The following is a 17,989-nucleotide window of genomic DNA, read 5'->3' as shown; positions in this document are numbered from 1 at the left end:
TCTGCAGGTATAATGGGAGAACAGGGAATGTGAAGAAGGAAAGTTCCACCATGCAGAAAGCAATTCCTTGGTCCCTGGGACCATACCCTTGGGTGCTTTCCCAAGGTCCCCAGCTGCCACCTCTGAGGACTGCATGGGAGCAATGGACCTCGAAGGTCATTAGTCCAGCCCCCTGCAATGCAGGAATCTTTTGTCCAACGTGGGACTTGAACCCATTCCCCACCGACTGAGCTATCCCAGACATTCTGCCCAGCAAAGGGAATAGCTGTACTGTACATTTTGGGATGCAAGTAGTGAATATCTGGAATCTCCTGCAGCACTGGGGTTGGGTTGGGGGTGAGTCCTGGGACTACCTGACCTTTGGGATGAAGCAATCTGGCTGAGCGGGCAACGAGTTTCCGCAATGGGGAAGGTGGCTGCCGCCACGAAGCCGTGCTAGTGGGGACGTTGACCCAGGGAAGGGCATTCCCCGGGCAGAAAGCTGCAGGGATGACGTTGCAGGCAGGCGGAGAAGCCCCGCCTCCAGCGGGCACCAGCAGCGAACGAGGAACGGGAGGGACAAGCAGGCGGGCAGGGCGCGCGCTCGCGCGCACCTCTAGGGGACAGGAGCTCCTGGATCGGGGCCTCCTCCCAGCCCTTCTCCACCCCGAGATCGGCTGCAGGCGAAGCCGTTGGTCACCATTCCCAGCCGCCGCTTCGGGCAGAACAAGGCGCTTCACCCGTATGCCTGGCGCGCACCTTTGACCAGGACTTGACGCGGGTCTTTCCACATTCCTTTTAGGAACAGGAAAAAAACAAAGGGAAAAACAACAACCCCATATTGCGATTCATGGTATGGACGCAACACGCTGAGAGACCTGCACGGTTTTCAGCCTGCCCCATTTTCACTGCCTGGAAGGGGGGGATCCCCTAGGCTGGTTTATTTTTTAAGGCAAGACCTTTCCCCTCCTCCCCTGCTGCTTTCTTGACCCACCCCTGGCTGAGCTCAGGTGAGGCGCGCGCCTCTCCCGCTGCCGCCGGCTGCTTCTCTGCGGGACTGGCTGGACACCTTCCCCGCTTCCAAGCAGGCTCCTCGCCCGCCGACTCCGTCCACCTGCCCACCGAGCCCAACCCGCCAGCCGCTGCGCCTCAGCTGCCCGGAGAACGCGGCTGCCCTGCTCCCGCCTGCCTGGCTCTCTCTCCCCTTCCCTCCCTTCCTCCCCATGCAGGTGGAGCCTCTCTCCTTCCCCTGCTTCTGCCGCCGCGCGAAGCAGGTGCCTGCCCGGGCGGAGGGAGGGAGGGGTACGCAAGGGAGCGGGAAGAGCCGCCGTCGCCAACAACCTAGCCCGGCTCCCGCCATCTCCTGCGGCTCGCGCACTTGTCCTCTCCTCCGCCCCTCCGAAGCCCCACGCCCTCGCCGGCAAGGCGGCGCTCTCATTGGCTACCGGCATTTGGGTGGGCGGCGCTCGCCCCAGGAGTTGGGCAATATATCCCGCACGAGTGGGAGGGGACACAGCTAATTTTTCTCCTTGGGCAGAGCCAGGTTTCGTGCTTTCTGCTTCCCTTCCCACCCCCCCGGCTTGCGCTCTGGTTCACTCTCCCTCCACCCCGCCCCCAGGCCACCTCCTGCACCGCTTTGCCCGGCTGCCGGTCTCTCTCTTTCTTTCTCTCTCCGGGCACGGATTACTCGACACGCGCGCTTCTCCGCCCGCCTGCCCGCCCGCCCGCGCCAGCGCCACCTCGTCAGGGTGGGACGCCCCGCCGGGCACACAAAGACCTTCCTTTGGTCCCCGCGTCGCCTGGAGAGCGCGAGCGCCCTGCCGGCGGGAATTTCGCGGAGAGGACGCTCCGAAGAGAAGGCTGCGGTCTCTGAAGGGGGACCGGACTGCAGAACTCCTGGTCGTGAGGCGACAAGCCGCGCCGACCTCCGCTCATGGCTCGCGGGAAGAAGGAAGGCGATGGCAACTGGAAGAAATTCATCTGGAACTCGGAGAAGAAGGAGTTCCTAGGGAGGACCGGGGGCAGTTGGTGTGAGTACCTTCTTCCTCCATATACGCTTTCTCTCTCTCTTTGCCCTCTCGGCTCCCGTCTTTCCAAACACCCCCCGAGGCGGTCTTGCGGGCGAGCCGCTCGGGAAGGCAGAGCCGTAGTGCGCGCTCGTGTGTGTAGGCAGTGGGCGGCAGGTGGAAGCTCCCCTGTTCGTGCCCTGCCTAGAAATGCTTTTCCACGCGACTAAATTGCCGCTCGCTCGCCCGCCTCATTGTGATCCGAGGCAGGCGGCTCGGAGAAGGTGCGTGAAACCTTCCCGGTCGCTTTCCTTGCCCAGCAAGGCTGGCTTCCCCACCCCGAGCCTCCCCTGCTGGGCAGCTTCCGACGACCACTTGGTCGGCGTGTCGAGGAGGGAAGCGACCCGCTCTGCAGCGCCAGGGCTGCCTGGGATCGTGCGCGGTGCCAGGCTCGCGCCTTTCCCTGCAATGTGTGACTCGTCGCTCTGTGTTTTTTGCCGGGGTGTGGTGTGGTTTTGGCGTGTGTGGAAAGAAGGGTCTCATTCATTTCGTGCCTCCTCGCTATTTTGGAAGATGCACCTCGGGCTTACTAAGGCTAGCCGGCTCGCTTGCTTTTCCCAGGCGCGACCGTCTAGACAGGAGAAGAGAGAGAGATGGGGGGGGAATCCCCAGCTTTCCCCCCTCTTTTCCCCCCCTCGCGATGACTTGGGTCGCTCCGAAGCAGCCTGTTGCCTCTGCGCTAGAGGAAAAAGCCGCTTGCTTCTCCTTTGCGCCTTGCTTTGCTTTCCCCGCCTGCAAAGGTCGTGCTGAAGGGCACTTGATGTAGTCAGCCAAGCCTGAGTCGTGATTGCGGGCAGGGTGGAGGGGGTGGGGGCGACGGAAAGAGGGGGGAGCCCGACACACACCCCTCTTACTCCTCCCCGCCCGCCATGCTCCTCAACCACTGCAGCTCCCTCCATTGCCCACTCAGGGAGGGGAAAGGACGCGGTAGTGGTGCCTTGTGTGTGTTTGCATTATCTACCTCTTTAAAATGGCCACGATGAGATGTGATCGTTCGTGGGAAAGGAACAGAGAGAGAGTTAGGGTTGCCTTCCAGACTCTGCCCAACCCCAAAAGGGTTAATAATGCATCACAGCTCAAGGTTAGTCAAGGTGACACCTTCCCAAGCAAAGAGGTAATGGAAGGCTGGGTTGGGATCCCTAAGGGAATGGGGAGAGGATGGGGTGCCACCGCAACCACCAAGGACAACCACCCAACCACCTTTGGTACTGACCACACATTTGCTTGGAAGCCGGATTTCATCCTTTTGTCACGCACACCTTTATTTGGGGTAGGCCTGCTTGAGCTGCTGGCAGCGGAGATAAAGAGAAAAGGTCAGGTGGAAAAGCAAAGGGAGCTTTAGGAATAATAAAGTCCTTGAAGGCTGTCTCCTAGCAACTAAACCCAACTTGAATGAGACTGAGGTTCAGGGCCCATTTAAAAAAAAATTAAAAAGTCAAACCTTAATGTTTTTTCATTGCTACCCTTCACGCACACAAACCTCCCCCCCCCACACACTTTTGCTTCCTGGTCCAGGACTGAGGCCCTTTCCCCAGTTGACCACCTTGGTTCTGCATTGCACAAGCCGGCTCAAATGCAAAGGACACTGAAGGTTTTCAGGCAAACATACAGTTTCTCCTTCTCCATTTGCTTACACCTCTGAAAGGTGCCTGAGCATCAAACTGTTCCCACTGCTTTTCCTTCTTTCAATATGACCCTTCATAATGCTCCATGTTGCTGTTGACTGTATCCTAACCTGCTTTGTGGAGAGGGTAGCATTAATTTTGAGCAGGCTCCTTTGATGACAGACAATAAGCGCTTAACACAACCCCCCTCCCTTTGTTGTTAGCAGATAGAAAAGTCTGTAGCAATACCCATAGGGGTAGAATGGAGCATGCCCAGAGCTTTTTGGCACTGGAGGCATTTAGATATGTCTGCCCTTGAAGGGAAGGGGAGGGTGCCCTTGAATCTCCTCCTTCTCCCTCTGCTGAGGTTTCCGCAGGTGATCTTGAGTGTCTCTGTAGATCCATCCATCAGAGGAGTTTCCGTCTTATCTAGAACTTTCCATTCCCTTCTAAAACTCTTTGTGCAAATTTAGAAACATCTCTGATTGCTAAGGCCAAAACAGCAAATGGATCCAAGGAAAGGGGGAGCAGAAAGATTGTTCGTAAGGAATAAGAATGGCTTTATTTAAGAGGACCTGATGTTATAAATAGCTTCTTCTTTTTTAAAAGATAGCTGGGGGAAGAGAAAAGGTTACGGTGTTATTTTTGAAATGATTCACGTATTGGTATAGGAACTTTTTTATAGCCACACATGAGTTTCTGCCAGCTGCTGCTGCCAGACTTGCACCGTCTCCAGCCAGTCAGTGTCCTGTTGGAAGTGCCACATATCCGGAGCTTCCCGGTTCAAATCCTTGGCCGGAGTCTGCATAGAAGGCAGATGCAAAAGGGGATTCTTGCCTAACGATGGGAGAGGAGCTGGAGTCCAGAGAGACTGAGCTACAAAATGGGTGTTCAGACAAAATCCCGTCTTCAGAGACTCTGTTGCTTAGAATCCCTTAGAAGCAAAGATGCCTGGTTGCTGGAAGGGCCAGTAAAATGTCCTGATTTCCTCTTTCCGAACAGCTAGACCAGCTGAGGCTCTTACCTGTGTCTTAGGAAATAAGCTGTTTTGTTTCTTTTATAGCCCATGCACTTTCTTCATATAGTAGATGCCTTCCATAGCGCACAGTAGGCTGTGTACTTTGATGTGGTTGGTTTTTGTTAACATCCTGGTCAGAAATCTGACTTAAAACACCTGACTCTCTGAAGCACTTTGATTTTTTTATTATTAAAGTAAAACCTACCCACAGCACCTTGCTGTAAGCGGACATACTCTTTGGCTCGTTACAACAGCACCTCCTATGACTGTACTCTGGAAAAAATGTCCAAATCTCTCTGACGTCACAGCTATTTGCCTACTGCTGCCTGGTTACCAAAGAGTGTGTTAGCCCCAAGTGTGCAAAAAAAAAAGTACTGCTGCTGGTCTCCATGTCTAATTTCCCTCAAAGGAAAACGAAAACAACCCCTATTTGATTAGGGCTTCATCTTTCACTGGCAACTTCTCTGTATTGGTGTTCACTCCTTTTAAAGGACTATTTTAGCACTTTAGATAGATATTATTTTCCCCCTTCCGAAGAATATTGGAAAGTGTAGTTTGTTACGTATGCTGACAGTTGTTAGCAGACCCCTGTCCCCCTGAAAGAAATAAAACTATGAGAGCTCCCAGGAAAGAGGGATTGACTGTTAAACCAGAATTGTAGCTCTGTGCGGAGAATAGGATCTCATAACAACACCCCTTAGAATCATAGAATCTTAGAGCTGGAAGGGACCCCAAAGGTCACCTACTGCAGCCCCCTGCAATGCAGGAATCTCAGCTAAAGCATCCATGACAGGTGGCCGCTCAACCTCTCCTGTTTAAAAACCTCCAAGGAAGGAGACTCCACCACCTCTCTCATCGGAGACGGTTTCACTGCTGAGCAGCTCTTACTGTCAGAAAGTTTTCCCCTTAACAAGCTGCAGTTCCCAGGATTCTTTGGGAGAAGTAGTGACTGTTTAAAGTGGCATAATACTGCTTTAAATGTGCAGTGCAGATGGGGCCTCCGATACTTTACTTATTTATTTATTGCATTTATTTCTCAACTTCTTATCCGACATGCATGGTTCTCCCTCTCATTTAATCCCCACAACAACCCAGTGAGGTAGGTTAGACTGAGAAACATTGACTGGCCCAAGGTCACCCAGTAAGTGGGGATTTGAACCCTGGCCTTCTAGGTCCTAGCCTGACGCTCTAACCGCTACACCCCTTTGTAGTCTTGCAGTGCGTGGATCTCTTGAGTACCAACATGTTTGCTGCTGTGGACTTCTTAGTACAAAAAACAATAGGGCATGAGTTGGCATCTTCACCCAGTAGGGCTGCCTTGTGATGCCTAGCACAGAATGTTATAGAGGTAATCCCTCTAAAGTCGCAACTGATAAAACCAGATTTCAGTATGCGCACAATTCCTGGGAACAACCCTAGTAATAAAGTTTTATGTCCCCCTTTGCCTTCCCTTAACCACAACAAAAACCCTTTAATTGCATCTGTAATTTGCGTATGAAACTAGCTGATTACAACTCAAGTGCAGTCAAATGTGTGACTTTTACAAGATGCTTTTATTAATGCACTACATAAAAGCAAGCTAAAAGTTGTTTGGGCGCATAGGACCACAGGGCCACAATTGAAATAAATGCTGGGCAAAAGGCATTTTGACTCTGGAGATCTGCCATACTTGGTGTTTCTTGATGTATTCATAGAGATGGAAGGGACCCCGAGGGTCAACTAGTCCAACCCCCTGCAATGCAGGAATATGCAGGTGGCCGGTATGGGGATTGAACCCACAACTGTGGCCTTATTGTTGCCATGCTCTAATCATCTGAGCTACATGGAATTGAATTTTCATGCATCTTCAGATATGGATGTGACTCCCCCAAACTGGGTCTGTGATGTCACAGTCACAAGCACATTTACTTGGCGGCAAGGCCTCATTTACACTGGTGCAAGAGCTTCTAGCTGCCTTCCTGTGCCTAAGAGCTCTCTGCCGTTGCATGTAGCCCAGAGTTACATGTGTATTTCTGTGTTCATAGGAACCTAGCTCTTTCTATCATGTGTGTACGTTCTTGCCCACATGTTGTGGTCTCCTGCAAAGCAGGGGTTGGGCAGGTATGATAGGTCCAAGGTTCACTCCATGACCCGCTATGTTTAGAGCCTATTATAGTGAGACCCACAATAAAATTTTGCAGTGGATCCTCCTTTCTTAAAGGAATGCTCCACTTTGAATTTCCAACCAGTCAATTTCTCTAAGTAGGGCATTCCACTCTGTTCCTCCTCTCCATGTTCTGTTTTCCTTTCTCAGCGATCACCCTACATTCTGTGCCTCCTACACGTGCTCAGACCTTTCAGACTGTTTCTTGCCCCCTCATGGTTTTTGTAAATACTTCTGCAAACCTCAACATTTTGCCAGCCACCCGAATGCTTCCCTGTTGTATCTTGGGGTCCCCATTTTGACTGCAGTCCTATTGGCACTCACTGCTTGTGTTCACTGTTAGAATTTGTGGTGCTGGGGCAAAGAGATGACTGGATTTGAATCCCACCAAGAGCATAAGTAGATCAAACAAAAAATCCACCCAAGTCCAGTATTCTGTTTCCAACAATGAGCAGAAAGCAGTGTTCTTGAAGCTACCAGCATGAGTTTAACCAAACTGCAGGAGACAGTGGAAGACAGGAGTGCCTGGCGTGCTCTGGTCCATGGGGTCACAAAGAGTCAGAAACGACTAAACAACAACAAAGTTAATTTTTCTGCACTTGGAGGTTCTACATGTCTGTCATGGCTAATAACCATCAATGAACAGACTTATACCCCACAATTTTTTTCTGTCCTTAAGGCCATTGAGCTCTACAAAACTTCTAAGTAAACGTGCATAGTATTGCTCCCTCTGTGAGCAGCAGTCCTGACTCTGCCAGAGAGAAAGTGAGAGATATGATACCACAAATAGTATTTTCAGGTCTGTCCAGGCTATTTTCAATGACATGTTTTTCTTTGAGGGCATTGCCTTTGGGGTGCTGTAACAGGATTTCCTGTAGCCCTCCAGATGTTCTTGGACTCCAACTCCCATCATCCTTCCTCACTGGCCATGCTGCTTGGAGCTGATGGGAGTGGAAGTCCAACAACATCTCTGGTTGGGCTCCATCACCTTTGAACCCCCTTCCAACTCCGTGATTCTTTAATTGCAATTGTTGCAGAACTTGGCACTTGTAATCTTGAGAAGCTGCTGGGAACCCAAATGGCCTCTTGCATAATTAGCCTTCCATCATTGACTCTTGTGTGTTTATTTTTTCTCTTGCCACAGTTAAGATCTTACTCTTCTATGTGATCTTCTACGGCTGCCTGGCTGGTATCTTCATTGGGACCATTCAAGTCATGCTGCTCACCATCAGCGAATTCGAGCCCAAGTATCAGGACCGAGTAGCACCCCCAGGTAACAATGTGCACTGATGAGGGGCGCTGGTCAAAGCTCCCCCCCCCACACACACACAGAAGGAGTGGTGTGTGCTTGCCTATTGTGCTGCAGTGGGTTTTATTTAGAGCTGCTGGATTTTGACTGCCTCTTTCAACAGCTGCATGGTCTTCTTTATTTCCTCAAAACTTGTAGGGTCAGGCACAGATGACTTGGTAGTCTACTGTAACAAAGAAGGAAATTTTGGCTTGCCTGTTGTTTCACTAGGAAGCAGAGCCTGCTCAATCTCAGGCAGCAGGATCCACAGAGAGCAGCAGATCTGGCTCCCAAGGAATGCATCACCCATTACTACTACTACTACTACTACTACTACTACTTCTGCTGCTGCTGCTGCTGCTGCAGTGGCAGCAATGGCTGCGTCACACTCCTTGGGGGCCAGACCTGCCACTTCCTCTGCGCTACCCACCCCCACAGCAGTGCCGCTTCTCTTGGTGAATAGGAGGCTCTGCCAATCTTCTCCCAGAGATGGTGGGGGCTGCCTTCTGGGGTCTCCCAGGCTCTGTATCTTCCTGGTGAGACTCAGAGCCGGCCTTTTCTCTCCCCACTGACAGCCTTCGATTCTGACTTAAACCGTTGGGTAAGATTGATTTCCCCTCTTGTTCCTGGTGTAGATCTTCACTCATCTCTTCTTCCCTGGCTGGGGTGCGTGTGTCATTTTTTGTGGTTTGCCTCAGGTGCCAAAATGCCTTGGGCCAGCGCTGCTAGAAAAGTGTGCCCTCCAGTTCTCGGTGTAGTGTTCCAATGGGTTTTTATCTCATTGCTCCTCTAGTAAGTTCAGGTAAGTTCAGAGCAACAACCTTTGTGACCTTAGGCCAAGATTGCTTTGCTCTAGGCTTTATAACAGAGTTGAGTTTTAAGGCTGGGCATCCAAGCCCAGTACTCTATCCCAGTAGTCTTCCATCTTTTCAGACCTGAGACCCACCTTCAGCCTCCTATGTGCATTTTGGGGGACTGCTTCCTAGTTTTGAACCATATATTCGTATTTGTGGTGCTGTTTGGGCCCACTTCAAGTATAGCTGTGATTCATTAGAGCAAGGCTAGAGAAGCTGTGGGGATAAATGTGCTGTTGGGCTCCAAGTCCCATTGTCCCTCATCAATGGCCATGGGCAGAAGTCCAACAACATCTGGAGGGCCTCAGGTTCCCTGCCTGTGATTCAGTACTGAGCTCTGTCCCACCAGCTGAAGACCAATCAGTCTTCTACTGATGGGGTGGGAGGCAAAGTTAGTTGAGACCTCATCTTTAGTGGCACAATTACCACTTGTTATTATGGTTTAACTCTCCATTAAAACAGTGTGGGTAGGGAAGAGAGAAGCGTCACTTCCAGACTACAGTGGTACCTCAGGTTAAGAACTTAATTCGTTCCGGAGGTCCATTCTTAACCTGAAACTTTTCTTAACCTGAAGCACCACTTTAGCTAATGGGGCCTCTTGCTGCTGCTGCGCCGCCGGAGCACGATTTCTGTTCTTATCCTGAAGCAAAGTTCTTAACCCGAGGTACTATTTCTGGGTTAGCGGAGTCTGTAACCTGAAGCGTATGTAACCCGAGGTACCACTGTATTAGTATTTGGTGGGAGGGATTGAATCACTGGCTGCCTATTTAGATTTGCTCTACTAAAGTGCTATGGTGCTCTGACACAACAAATTCACTTTCTAAGAAAGACTTTTATTGCTTAGGGCAGGTCACCTCAGAGAGCCCCAGATATGAAGATGAAGGACTCCTATCTCCCTCATAGTTATGTAGCATCAAATATTTCAGGAGAAGCTGCTTCTGGTAAAATTCTCTCTTCTACATAGCTGTTAAAGGAGCAAGAGCCCTGCTGCCCATCTTTGCTTCTGAGCACCCTGGAGAGAAAATCAGGAAAAGGCAGAGATGTGCATCAACTAATTTAAACTTGATCCTTTGTTGCGTATTAGGATTCTGTGTCTGATTAGACTGCAGACCATTCCACATGGGCTTATTTGTGCTTCATCTTCATGATACAACATCCAGAGGGGCAGTTGTGTTAGTCCGTTGCAGCAAAAAACACATAAGGAGTCTTGTAGCACCTTCAAGACTAACATATTTATTATGGCCCAAGCTTTTACAGAACAGAACCCACTTCATCAGACACATGAAGTTGACAGGCGTGTGTGTACACACATATGCTAGTGTAGTGGGGGGGGAAGTAGTGAGCAATTGGGTCAAATGGCAGCAAAAACCAGAAAGTGCAGCCAGTCACAATTCAGTTAAGTGGCCACTAATTGATAATAATGCAACCATTCTAGCGTTGCTAAGTTAATTTAAAGTTTCCATTCTTCAACAAAGGCACTTTAAAGGAGACTTCCCGCACGAAGCCACTGAATTACAATTAATCAAGAAGTTTGATTCTGTCTGTTTGGACGTGAAGAGGGACTGTGTTGTCTTGTCCCACTACAGGTGCTAATCAGCGTAACAAAACATGGGTGATTATGGGATCACCAGTTACTGCTGCTGGGAAGGGTCACTGTGCTTATTTTGCACACACCAAACTTTTAATCGAATTAGGAACATAGGAAGCTGTCTTGTACCAAGTCAGATCTTGGTCCTTCTAACTCAGTATTGTCTGCACTGACTGGCAGCAGTTCTCTCCCATCCCACCTGGAAATGGCGGGGATTGAATCTGGAACCTTTTGCATGCAAAGCAGAGGCTCTACTACTGAGCTACAGCCTTTCGCCAGCTGTCACAGACTATACATTTTGCATTTAATTTCCATTTTACTCTACTGTTTTAACCATTCACACCCATAAGGAATATTATATACCTGCCAACTGAGAATAATATCTCAATTATGAAGGGGGGTCTAGTCCACAAGAGCTTATGCCATAAGAAATGTGTTAGCCTTTAAGGAGCCACAAGAATATTTGTTGTCTATGTGGCACAGTACCTTCCTGGTGCCTTGAGTTACTTCTTGTGGATTGCAAACACATCTAAGCTGTGTTAAGCACTGTCACTCATCACAGGGCAAACTGGGTTTCCCACCAGGTATTTGCTGTCTGCTTCCATTTCAGGCTAAAAGTAGGCGGTTCTACTTTCAGTTCAGTCATGACTCTGTTAGCATTTAACCATTTGTGCAGACTGCACAATAAGATTCTCTGCCAAAAGGACATGGACCTTTATCTCGGATGATCACAGGGTGGGTGGGGACACGTCTCTCTAGATATTGCTGGATTCCAATTCCTATCAGCCCCAGCCAGCAGGGCCCAAAGGTCAATACAATGGGAGCTGCGGAACAGCAAGAGCTGAAGGGCTTTGGGTTCTCAACCTGCAGCTTACAGTCTGCATCAGGGAAGAAAACACTGTGATTCAGATCAGCAACGATGCAGAAGGGGATCATTTAGTGAACGGTGGGGCAAGCACAGTTAGGGCAGTTCAGAAAAGCCATTGCAGTTAGAAATATTTAGTGGAAGAAGGAGAAGGATGAATGCAGGATAAAAGGATGTTCTGGAATAGGGTGCAGCCTGGCACAAGATACAAAAAAAAAAGGAAAATGGAAATAATTTTTGTTTCAGTTCATTTCAAACTTTTATACACCATGCTTCCTTGCAAATTTATCTAAGGCAGTCTACAAATTTAAATTCTCAACAAAAAGAATACAAGAATTCCATGAAACAATTAACAGCAGAGTGGAAAATTCCTAAAGCTAATTTATGCTTGAAAGACATAAAATCATAAAAACGCCTCTGAGGATGTCCTAACCTGGCATCTAAATAAGAGCAGAGTGGGTGCCAACCATGTTTCTTTGGGGAGGGTATTCCACAAGTGAGGTGCCAGTGATGAAAAGTCTCTGCCTTTCCAGGAGATGTCACTACTGGCAAATTGGCATGAGCTAATAAAATGCACACTATGCCACTGATGATAGCTGGACAACAGATGATTGTGTGCAAAACAGAATACTGTAAAGGAGTAGAAGTTACCTGGAGATGAGGGAAGGGTTAGTTCTGGTGGATTCTCATCTCCGGTGTATTCCTCTTCGCATCTTAGAGGCAGGACTATCCCCAGCACAGCAGTTCTCTGTTCATATATGAACCAAGGAACAATAATGTGTGCATACACTCCAGGAGTAAATGTTAGCACAGTTGTGGACAGTACCTATATATATGGCACACATCCTTAGATTCAAAAGCAGCCCCAAAGTAAACGAGAGAATGATGTGCTGTCACTGAGTCTAATAATCCCTAAAGGAGCAATTACTTTTTTTAGAGTAATCTCTAGATTCATTTAAAGCTACCAAGGCACAGCATGCAGGGCTTGATCCTGGCTCCATTGCAAGGGACAAGATGCCCAGCATAAGTTGTGGGTAGCATCCAACACTTCCTGTCTGCAGTGGCATCTCCTTGCATAACATAACACCTCCCCCCTTCCTTCTGCAGCTTCCCATGCCCTTAAAATCAGCTCCAGGAAGCCAGGGGACCCCCCTGGAGAAGATTTTGGGGGGTAAAAGGGGGAAAGTGAGGAACGGAAAGTCTCACTGAATTGAGAGGAAAACCACTTGCACAGTGTCAGATACAACCTTAACTTTCTGCCATCCCTCACATGCCAACCAAAGCGGCCCCCTTGAGTGCTTGCTATCTGGTGCTGGGAGTCTTAAGTTGTGCTCAGAACATCTGCTTTCTAATCTAGGCTAGCTGCTAAATAAGTTAACTACCTTCTGTTTTGCCCCTTGGGCTATAATCTGAATTATGCTTATTCAGATGTTGAAACTGTCCATTACACTTGTCTAGAAATATGTTTAGGATTGGAGTGGCGTTGCTTGGGCTGGGGAACAATCTGTGACATGGAAGGATAACATGAAACTTCACAGGGGTCTTGATTTTTAGCTTATTTGTTAGCCCCTGTGAGCACTGATAAACTAGCATGATCCCCACTAGTATGAATATTTCATTGATAATTATTCGCTGATGAAGACTTTATTCCAAAACAGTTGAACTATTCCAGATATATTGCCCTCTTGAGACTTTGGAGAGATGTCTTCCTTTGAGACTTTTGTGAGACGTCTTCCTTTGAGAGATGACTTGGCGTTTCTCGCTATTCATTGATTTGTTCGATTCTTTGACTCTGATACATATAACTTGTAGTTACTTGTATATTTTGTGAGATGTGTTGTATGATATACACATTATTTTGAAGTGGCTTATTTGTATATTTTGAATGACATCATAACCGATTATATATTCACTAACGGTTAGTAGCCAGCGTGTTGCGTTTGCATTTTTTGTAGATTGTTACGTTTTGCAACACGGGGGTTTGTGTTTGTTCAGACCCATGTAGCTCTGGCATGGAGAAACGAAAGCTTCCATGACTATTTTTTTTGGGGGGGTGCTTTAAATGTAGGGTGTGTACACAGTCATTGAGAAAATGGCTGTTAACCTGTGCCTATAAGCTGGACATATGTAAGTAAGCAGGATGATTTGACAGAACAGCAGCTACCCTGCTTGCTCCACCAAGCCTCTATCAAGCATTATCCATTCCCAGCAGTTAGTAGGAACCAGCTGTGTGTGTGTGCATGGAGTCTTGCAACTGCTAGTTTCCATATTACAAATGACCCCAGGGTTGCTTGATGCTGGAGGCAGTCATCATTTATGTCTCCCTCCTTCCTTCCCTCCCTCCCTCTCGCTCACTATAAAACTCTTCAGAAGCTTTAAATAGCAGTATAATATTTAAACGGCTGCAGCAACACTGCCAGAATGCTTCTTGGTGGGCTAGCTCCCACTGTGAAATGCCTTTCCTCCTTACTGAATCCCCAGCAAGGCCTACACACACTCATGTTGAGGTCAAGTTGAACCACTGTGTTTTTTTCCATTGGCTGCCCCCGTTTTGAGCAAAGACGTCGGCTCAGGATGCAAGTTGGAACAAATGTTGGAACATTGTATTTTTAATGCTGCTGTAGCAGTGAGTACAGTAAACAGGTCTCACAAGTACAGGTGGCAAGCACAGTATTAATTCTCAATTATTGGGGTGATCAGGCATAGGTAGCAGACAATGGGTGGTCTCCGACTATCTTTTTCTGTCTCTGCAAGGATTTTTGCTTGCACAGAACTCCCCACCACCACCACTCCCCACCCTGCCCCTGGAGTCTGTTCCGGAGGATTATGGGGAAAACCAAGAGCCAGTTTAAGGGGAAGTTCTGTTGTGCCAGTGAAAATCCTTACGCTGATGGAACAAGTTACTTGGATATAGTCCAAGGACCCTACTCTAAATGCACCTGTGCATTTTCTCCCATAAATTAAGTAAGGCCCTCGAGGATACTGTTGAAGGCAAAACTGAACACTCTTGACACTGGGTGGCCCAGCCACTATCAACAGTGGTAGCCTAAGCTTCTGGGGGTATATTGTTTACCACAATCCCCTCCAGGGACTGTTGTCATACGAGAGCCCTACACATGTACTGGTGGATGTTTTGCTAGGACTGTGATATAAATGGCAAACATTAGGCTACTCAGTGGACTACGCAGTTCAATATATTATGCGAAATAGCTATCATTTTATAGAAAAACATTATGCATGGAATTCTAAAACATTGAATAATAAGGGTTTGAAAAGTTCATTCTGGGAGTATTTATACCACAAGCAATAATCTGATAAATTGGTGTTGCACGCCACATTGCTAGATTTCTCCTACTGTGTTGTCTAGAGTCATCCATTGTCCCTTATTTTTAAAGTGTCATTATTCTAGGTTATCTTCTTTGGTGATCACTCGTAGCCGAGTAAGGTTGTCTTCCATAAACACGGTTTTAACAATGAGTCTGTAAGTGACTGTGGAGGCTAATTCTGGACCCACGCGTCCTTCCACAGTGGGGACATTGGTTTCCGAGCGGGAGTTGATCACGGTGTGGATTTGCCAAGCATGTCTTCCTTTTAGCACGTTTCTCCCTTGCGTCCTGAGTTTGAGTGTCTTCAAAGCCCATGACACCTTTGGTCTGAGCGCTCGCAGGCCACTGGCTCGCAGGCCAGTGTTTCCCAGTTGTCAGTGTTTATACTACATTTTTTTAGATTTGCCTTCAGACAGTCTTTAAACCTCTTTTGTTGACCACCAGCATTACGCTTTCCATTTTTAAGTTTGGAATGGAGTAGTTGCTTTGGAAGACAATCATCAGGCATCCGCACAACATGAAATGATGATCCAGCGAGTCAGTCTAGATTATAATTGCTCCATAAAACACATCCTGCCCCATGCCCCTTACACCAGTACACCACAGTTTTGTTTATTATTTCTTTATTTCATAAAATTTATACATCACTTGATTTTTTTATTTAAAAACCCTCGGTGATTTACAAAAGATAAAACAGTAAAAAGAAATTGGGGGGGAATTACAACCCTGCTTTAAAACATACATGTTGAAGCATAACTCTCTAGAGTGACTTGGATCCTTAGATCATCATCATCATTTTTAATTTGTATACCATATTTCTATCTTACAATACTCAAGGCGGTTTACAAGCTGAAGAAACAAGAAATGTACATCTTATAACAATCTAATGCAGTACAAAAATGTGATAATAAAACAAAACTTTAAAATAAGCAACCTACATCAAAAAAGTAACATCCAGCTATCATTAGAATAGTATAAAATAATATCAACGTATAAAAGTTAAACAGAAACCCACTCAATAGTTACAATAAATAATTTCTAAACTATAATCAATAAAACAACGGCAAGCCCACAGTACATAAAATAATACAATACAAGTTGAGAAGCAGAGACTAGAGGGTGGGGCAAGGCAGGTGGAAGGAGGCCTTGCCCGACGAAGTTTCTCCCCCACAGTTCTTCCTCCAGGAACAGCTCCCTTATGAGGACTCCTAGGGCCGGAGGATGAGGCAAGGCAGGTGGAAGGAGGCCTTGCCAGATGAAGTCTCTCCCCACACACTCAGCATCTCTTTATTTCCACTTTAAGAGGAAATCTTTCCGTCTTTAGTTATTTGAACTTGAGTCGGGATGGAAACTCCAAGTCACCCTCATGTGATTTATTTTGCATCCCCATCACCCCAGTTCTTTTTAGTTCCCTTTCTCCCACCCCCAAATTTTAAACTGGAATTACCTGCTACTCTAACAAGTAACCAGTAGTGGGCACTTAAAAGTTTGCAAAAATAGCTTATCCCAGGCTAAAAAAAAGGGGGGGTTGTCTGCAGATGAATGTCTGCTTTATTTACAAAATCAAAAGAGGTTTATGAGCCTAACAAAAGGGAAACTCTTAACTTCTTTTTAAAATTTAAATTTAGCTACAGCATTTAAAATTATGTAAGAGGTGAGTTTCCACACATTGAAGAAATAGGGGTCAAAGAACAATGTAGCTTGCAATAACCTAGTGGAAACTTCTGCTATATAATGAGTAAGCAATCAAGGCAGCAGTAGATGAAAGGGGCCTATTGGGCTTCATTCTTCAGCCGCACACTTCTTTTGGCTCTGGAACCACATCTTTACTTCTGTGGCCACTTGCACAAAGTAAGACATGCAAGCAATCACAGACACAGAAGGGAAGGCTAGCATAGTGGTGAAGGGCTGCGGACCAGGAAATTCCTGCCAGAAACTGACCAGGAGGTCTTCCATGGCTGCTACCATTTAAAGTGCCCTGCATATGATGGCAACATGATTGCACTGCTAACAGCTTATGGAAAGCAGCAAAATGGCAGTGAGTATCTGGTCTCAGAAATAGCATTTAGAGTTTCCTATCTAAGATCTCTTTGGCCTCTTTGCACCTTATTAGGCATTACAACATGCAGGAATAGAAGCGGACTCTCTGCAATAAATGGTAATGTCCAAACATGCCTTTCTCCCACAAGGGAAACGTACTAGTGGTTCTTTCCAGGCATTTCCACTACATGTTGCAAAGTCTTACTTGCATGTCTCCTCCTTGACAGATGTAATGCTAGAAGTTACCCCCCTAAGACTATCTGCACACAACTTCATTTCTGCATACCATACACAGTGTGTTTGTAGCCATTCTGCTCCTTATGCCGTGCAGGCTGCCATTATTGTGACAGCCAGGAGGCTGGCTGTGTGATTAAAGGCACAGCAGCTATCCTGTGCTTGAGGATTCCAGGTACCGTATTTTTCGCCCCATAGGACGCACTTTTCCCCCTCCAAAAATGAAGGGGAAATGTGTGTGCGTCCTATGGGGCGAATGCAGGCTTTCGCTGAAGCCTGGAGAGTGAGAGGGGTCAGTGCGCACCAGTGCCTCTAGCTCTCCAGGCTTCAGGAAGCTATCCGCAAGCCTTGCAAGCCCGGTGGGAGTTCCCGCGGGCTCACAAGGCTTGCAGGCAGCAGCCTGCCGCCCGAAGCACGGAGAGCCCTCCGGAGGAGGGCAGGTGTGTGCAAGGCTTGGGGCTGCAGCCGTGGCTGGGGGGGGGGGGAATATTTTTTTTTATCCATCCCCCCCAAAAAAGTGCGTCCTATGGGCCGGTGCGCCCTATAGGACGAAAAATACGGTATGTTAGAAGTTTCCAGCAGAGAGGACAGATAGCGTTCTCACAGTGTGTTGTGATGTCTCTGTTGTACCCTGACTGTTGCAATGGTAGGCATCCCAATGCCAGCCGCTGGGAATCATATGGGAAGACAGCCTGTCATGCTCAGATCCTGCTTATGGGCTTCCCGTAGGTATCTGGTTAGCCACTATGAGAACAGTATGCTGCTGGCCTAGACTAGATGAGCCATAGGCATGATCCAGCAAGATCTCTCTCTCGAACTGCACTATGGCTAAAATGCCTTTTTTGGCTAGTACCATTTCAAGCACATCACCTCTTCTGTGTGCCTACTGTCCCTTGTGGACAGCCATAGCATTTCAGTATGTCTGAGCCCATGGTTCTAGCCAGTCGTGTCTGCCAGTGTCAGTTGCCACCACACTGGTTTTCC

The 17,989-nt window shown here is 47.7% G+C and overlaps 1 protein-coding gene across 1 annotated transcript in view; it reads left to right on the top strand.

The window, feature by feature from the left end:
- The first annotated feature begins 1,556 nt into the window (after positions 1 to 1,556).
- Positions 1,557 to 17,989, top strand: part of ATP1B1 (ATPase Na+/K+ transporting subunit beta 1) — a 31,752-nt gene continuing 15,319 nt past the window's right edge. The window contains exons 1-2 of the mRNA XM_053386152.1: positions 1,557 to 2,009; positions 7,955 to 8,083. Of these exons, the coding sequence (XP_053242127.1) occupies positions 1,913 to 2,009; positions 7,955 to 8,083 (226 nt within the window). The 5' untranslated portion in view covers positions 1,557 to 1,912. The remainder of the gene's footprint in view (positions 2,010 to 7,954; positions 8,084 to 17,989) is intronic.

The sequence above is a fragment of the Podarcis raffonei genome, chromosome 4, assembly GCF_027172205.1.
Source record: "Podarcis raffonei isolate rPodRaf1 chromosome 4, rPodRaf1.pri, whole genome shotgun sequence".
In the NCBI taxonomy this organism is placed as follows: domain Eukaryota; kingdom Metazoa; phylum Chordata; class Lepidosauria; order Squamata; family Lacertidae; genus Podarcis; species Podarcis raffonei.
The sequence above is the reverse complement of the archived record's forward strand: the minus strand, read 5'-3'. Positions and strand labels throughout refer to the sequence as shown.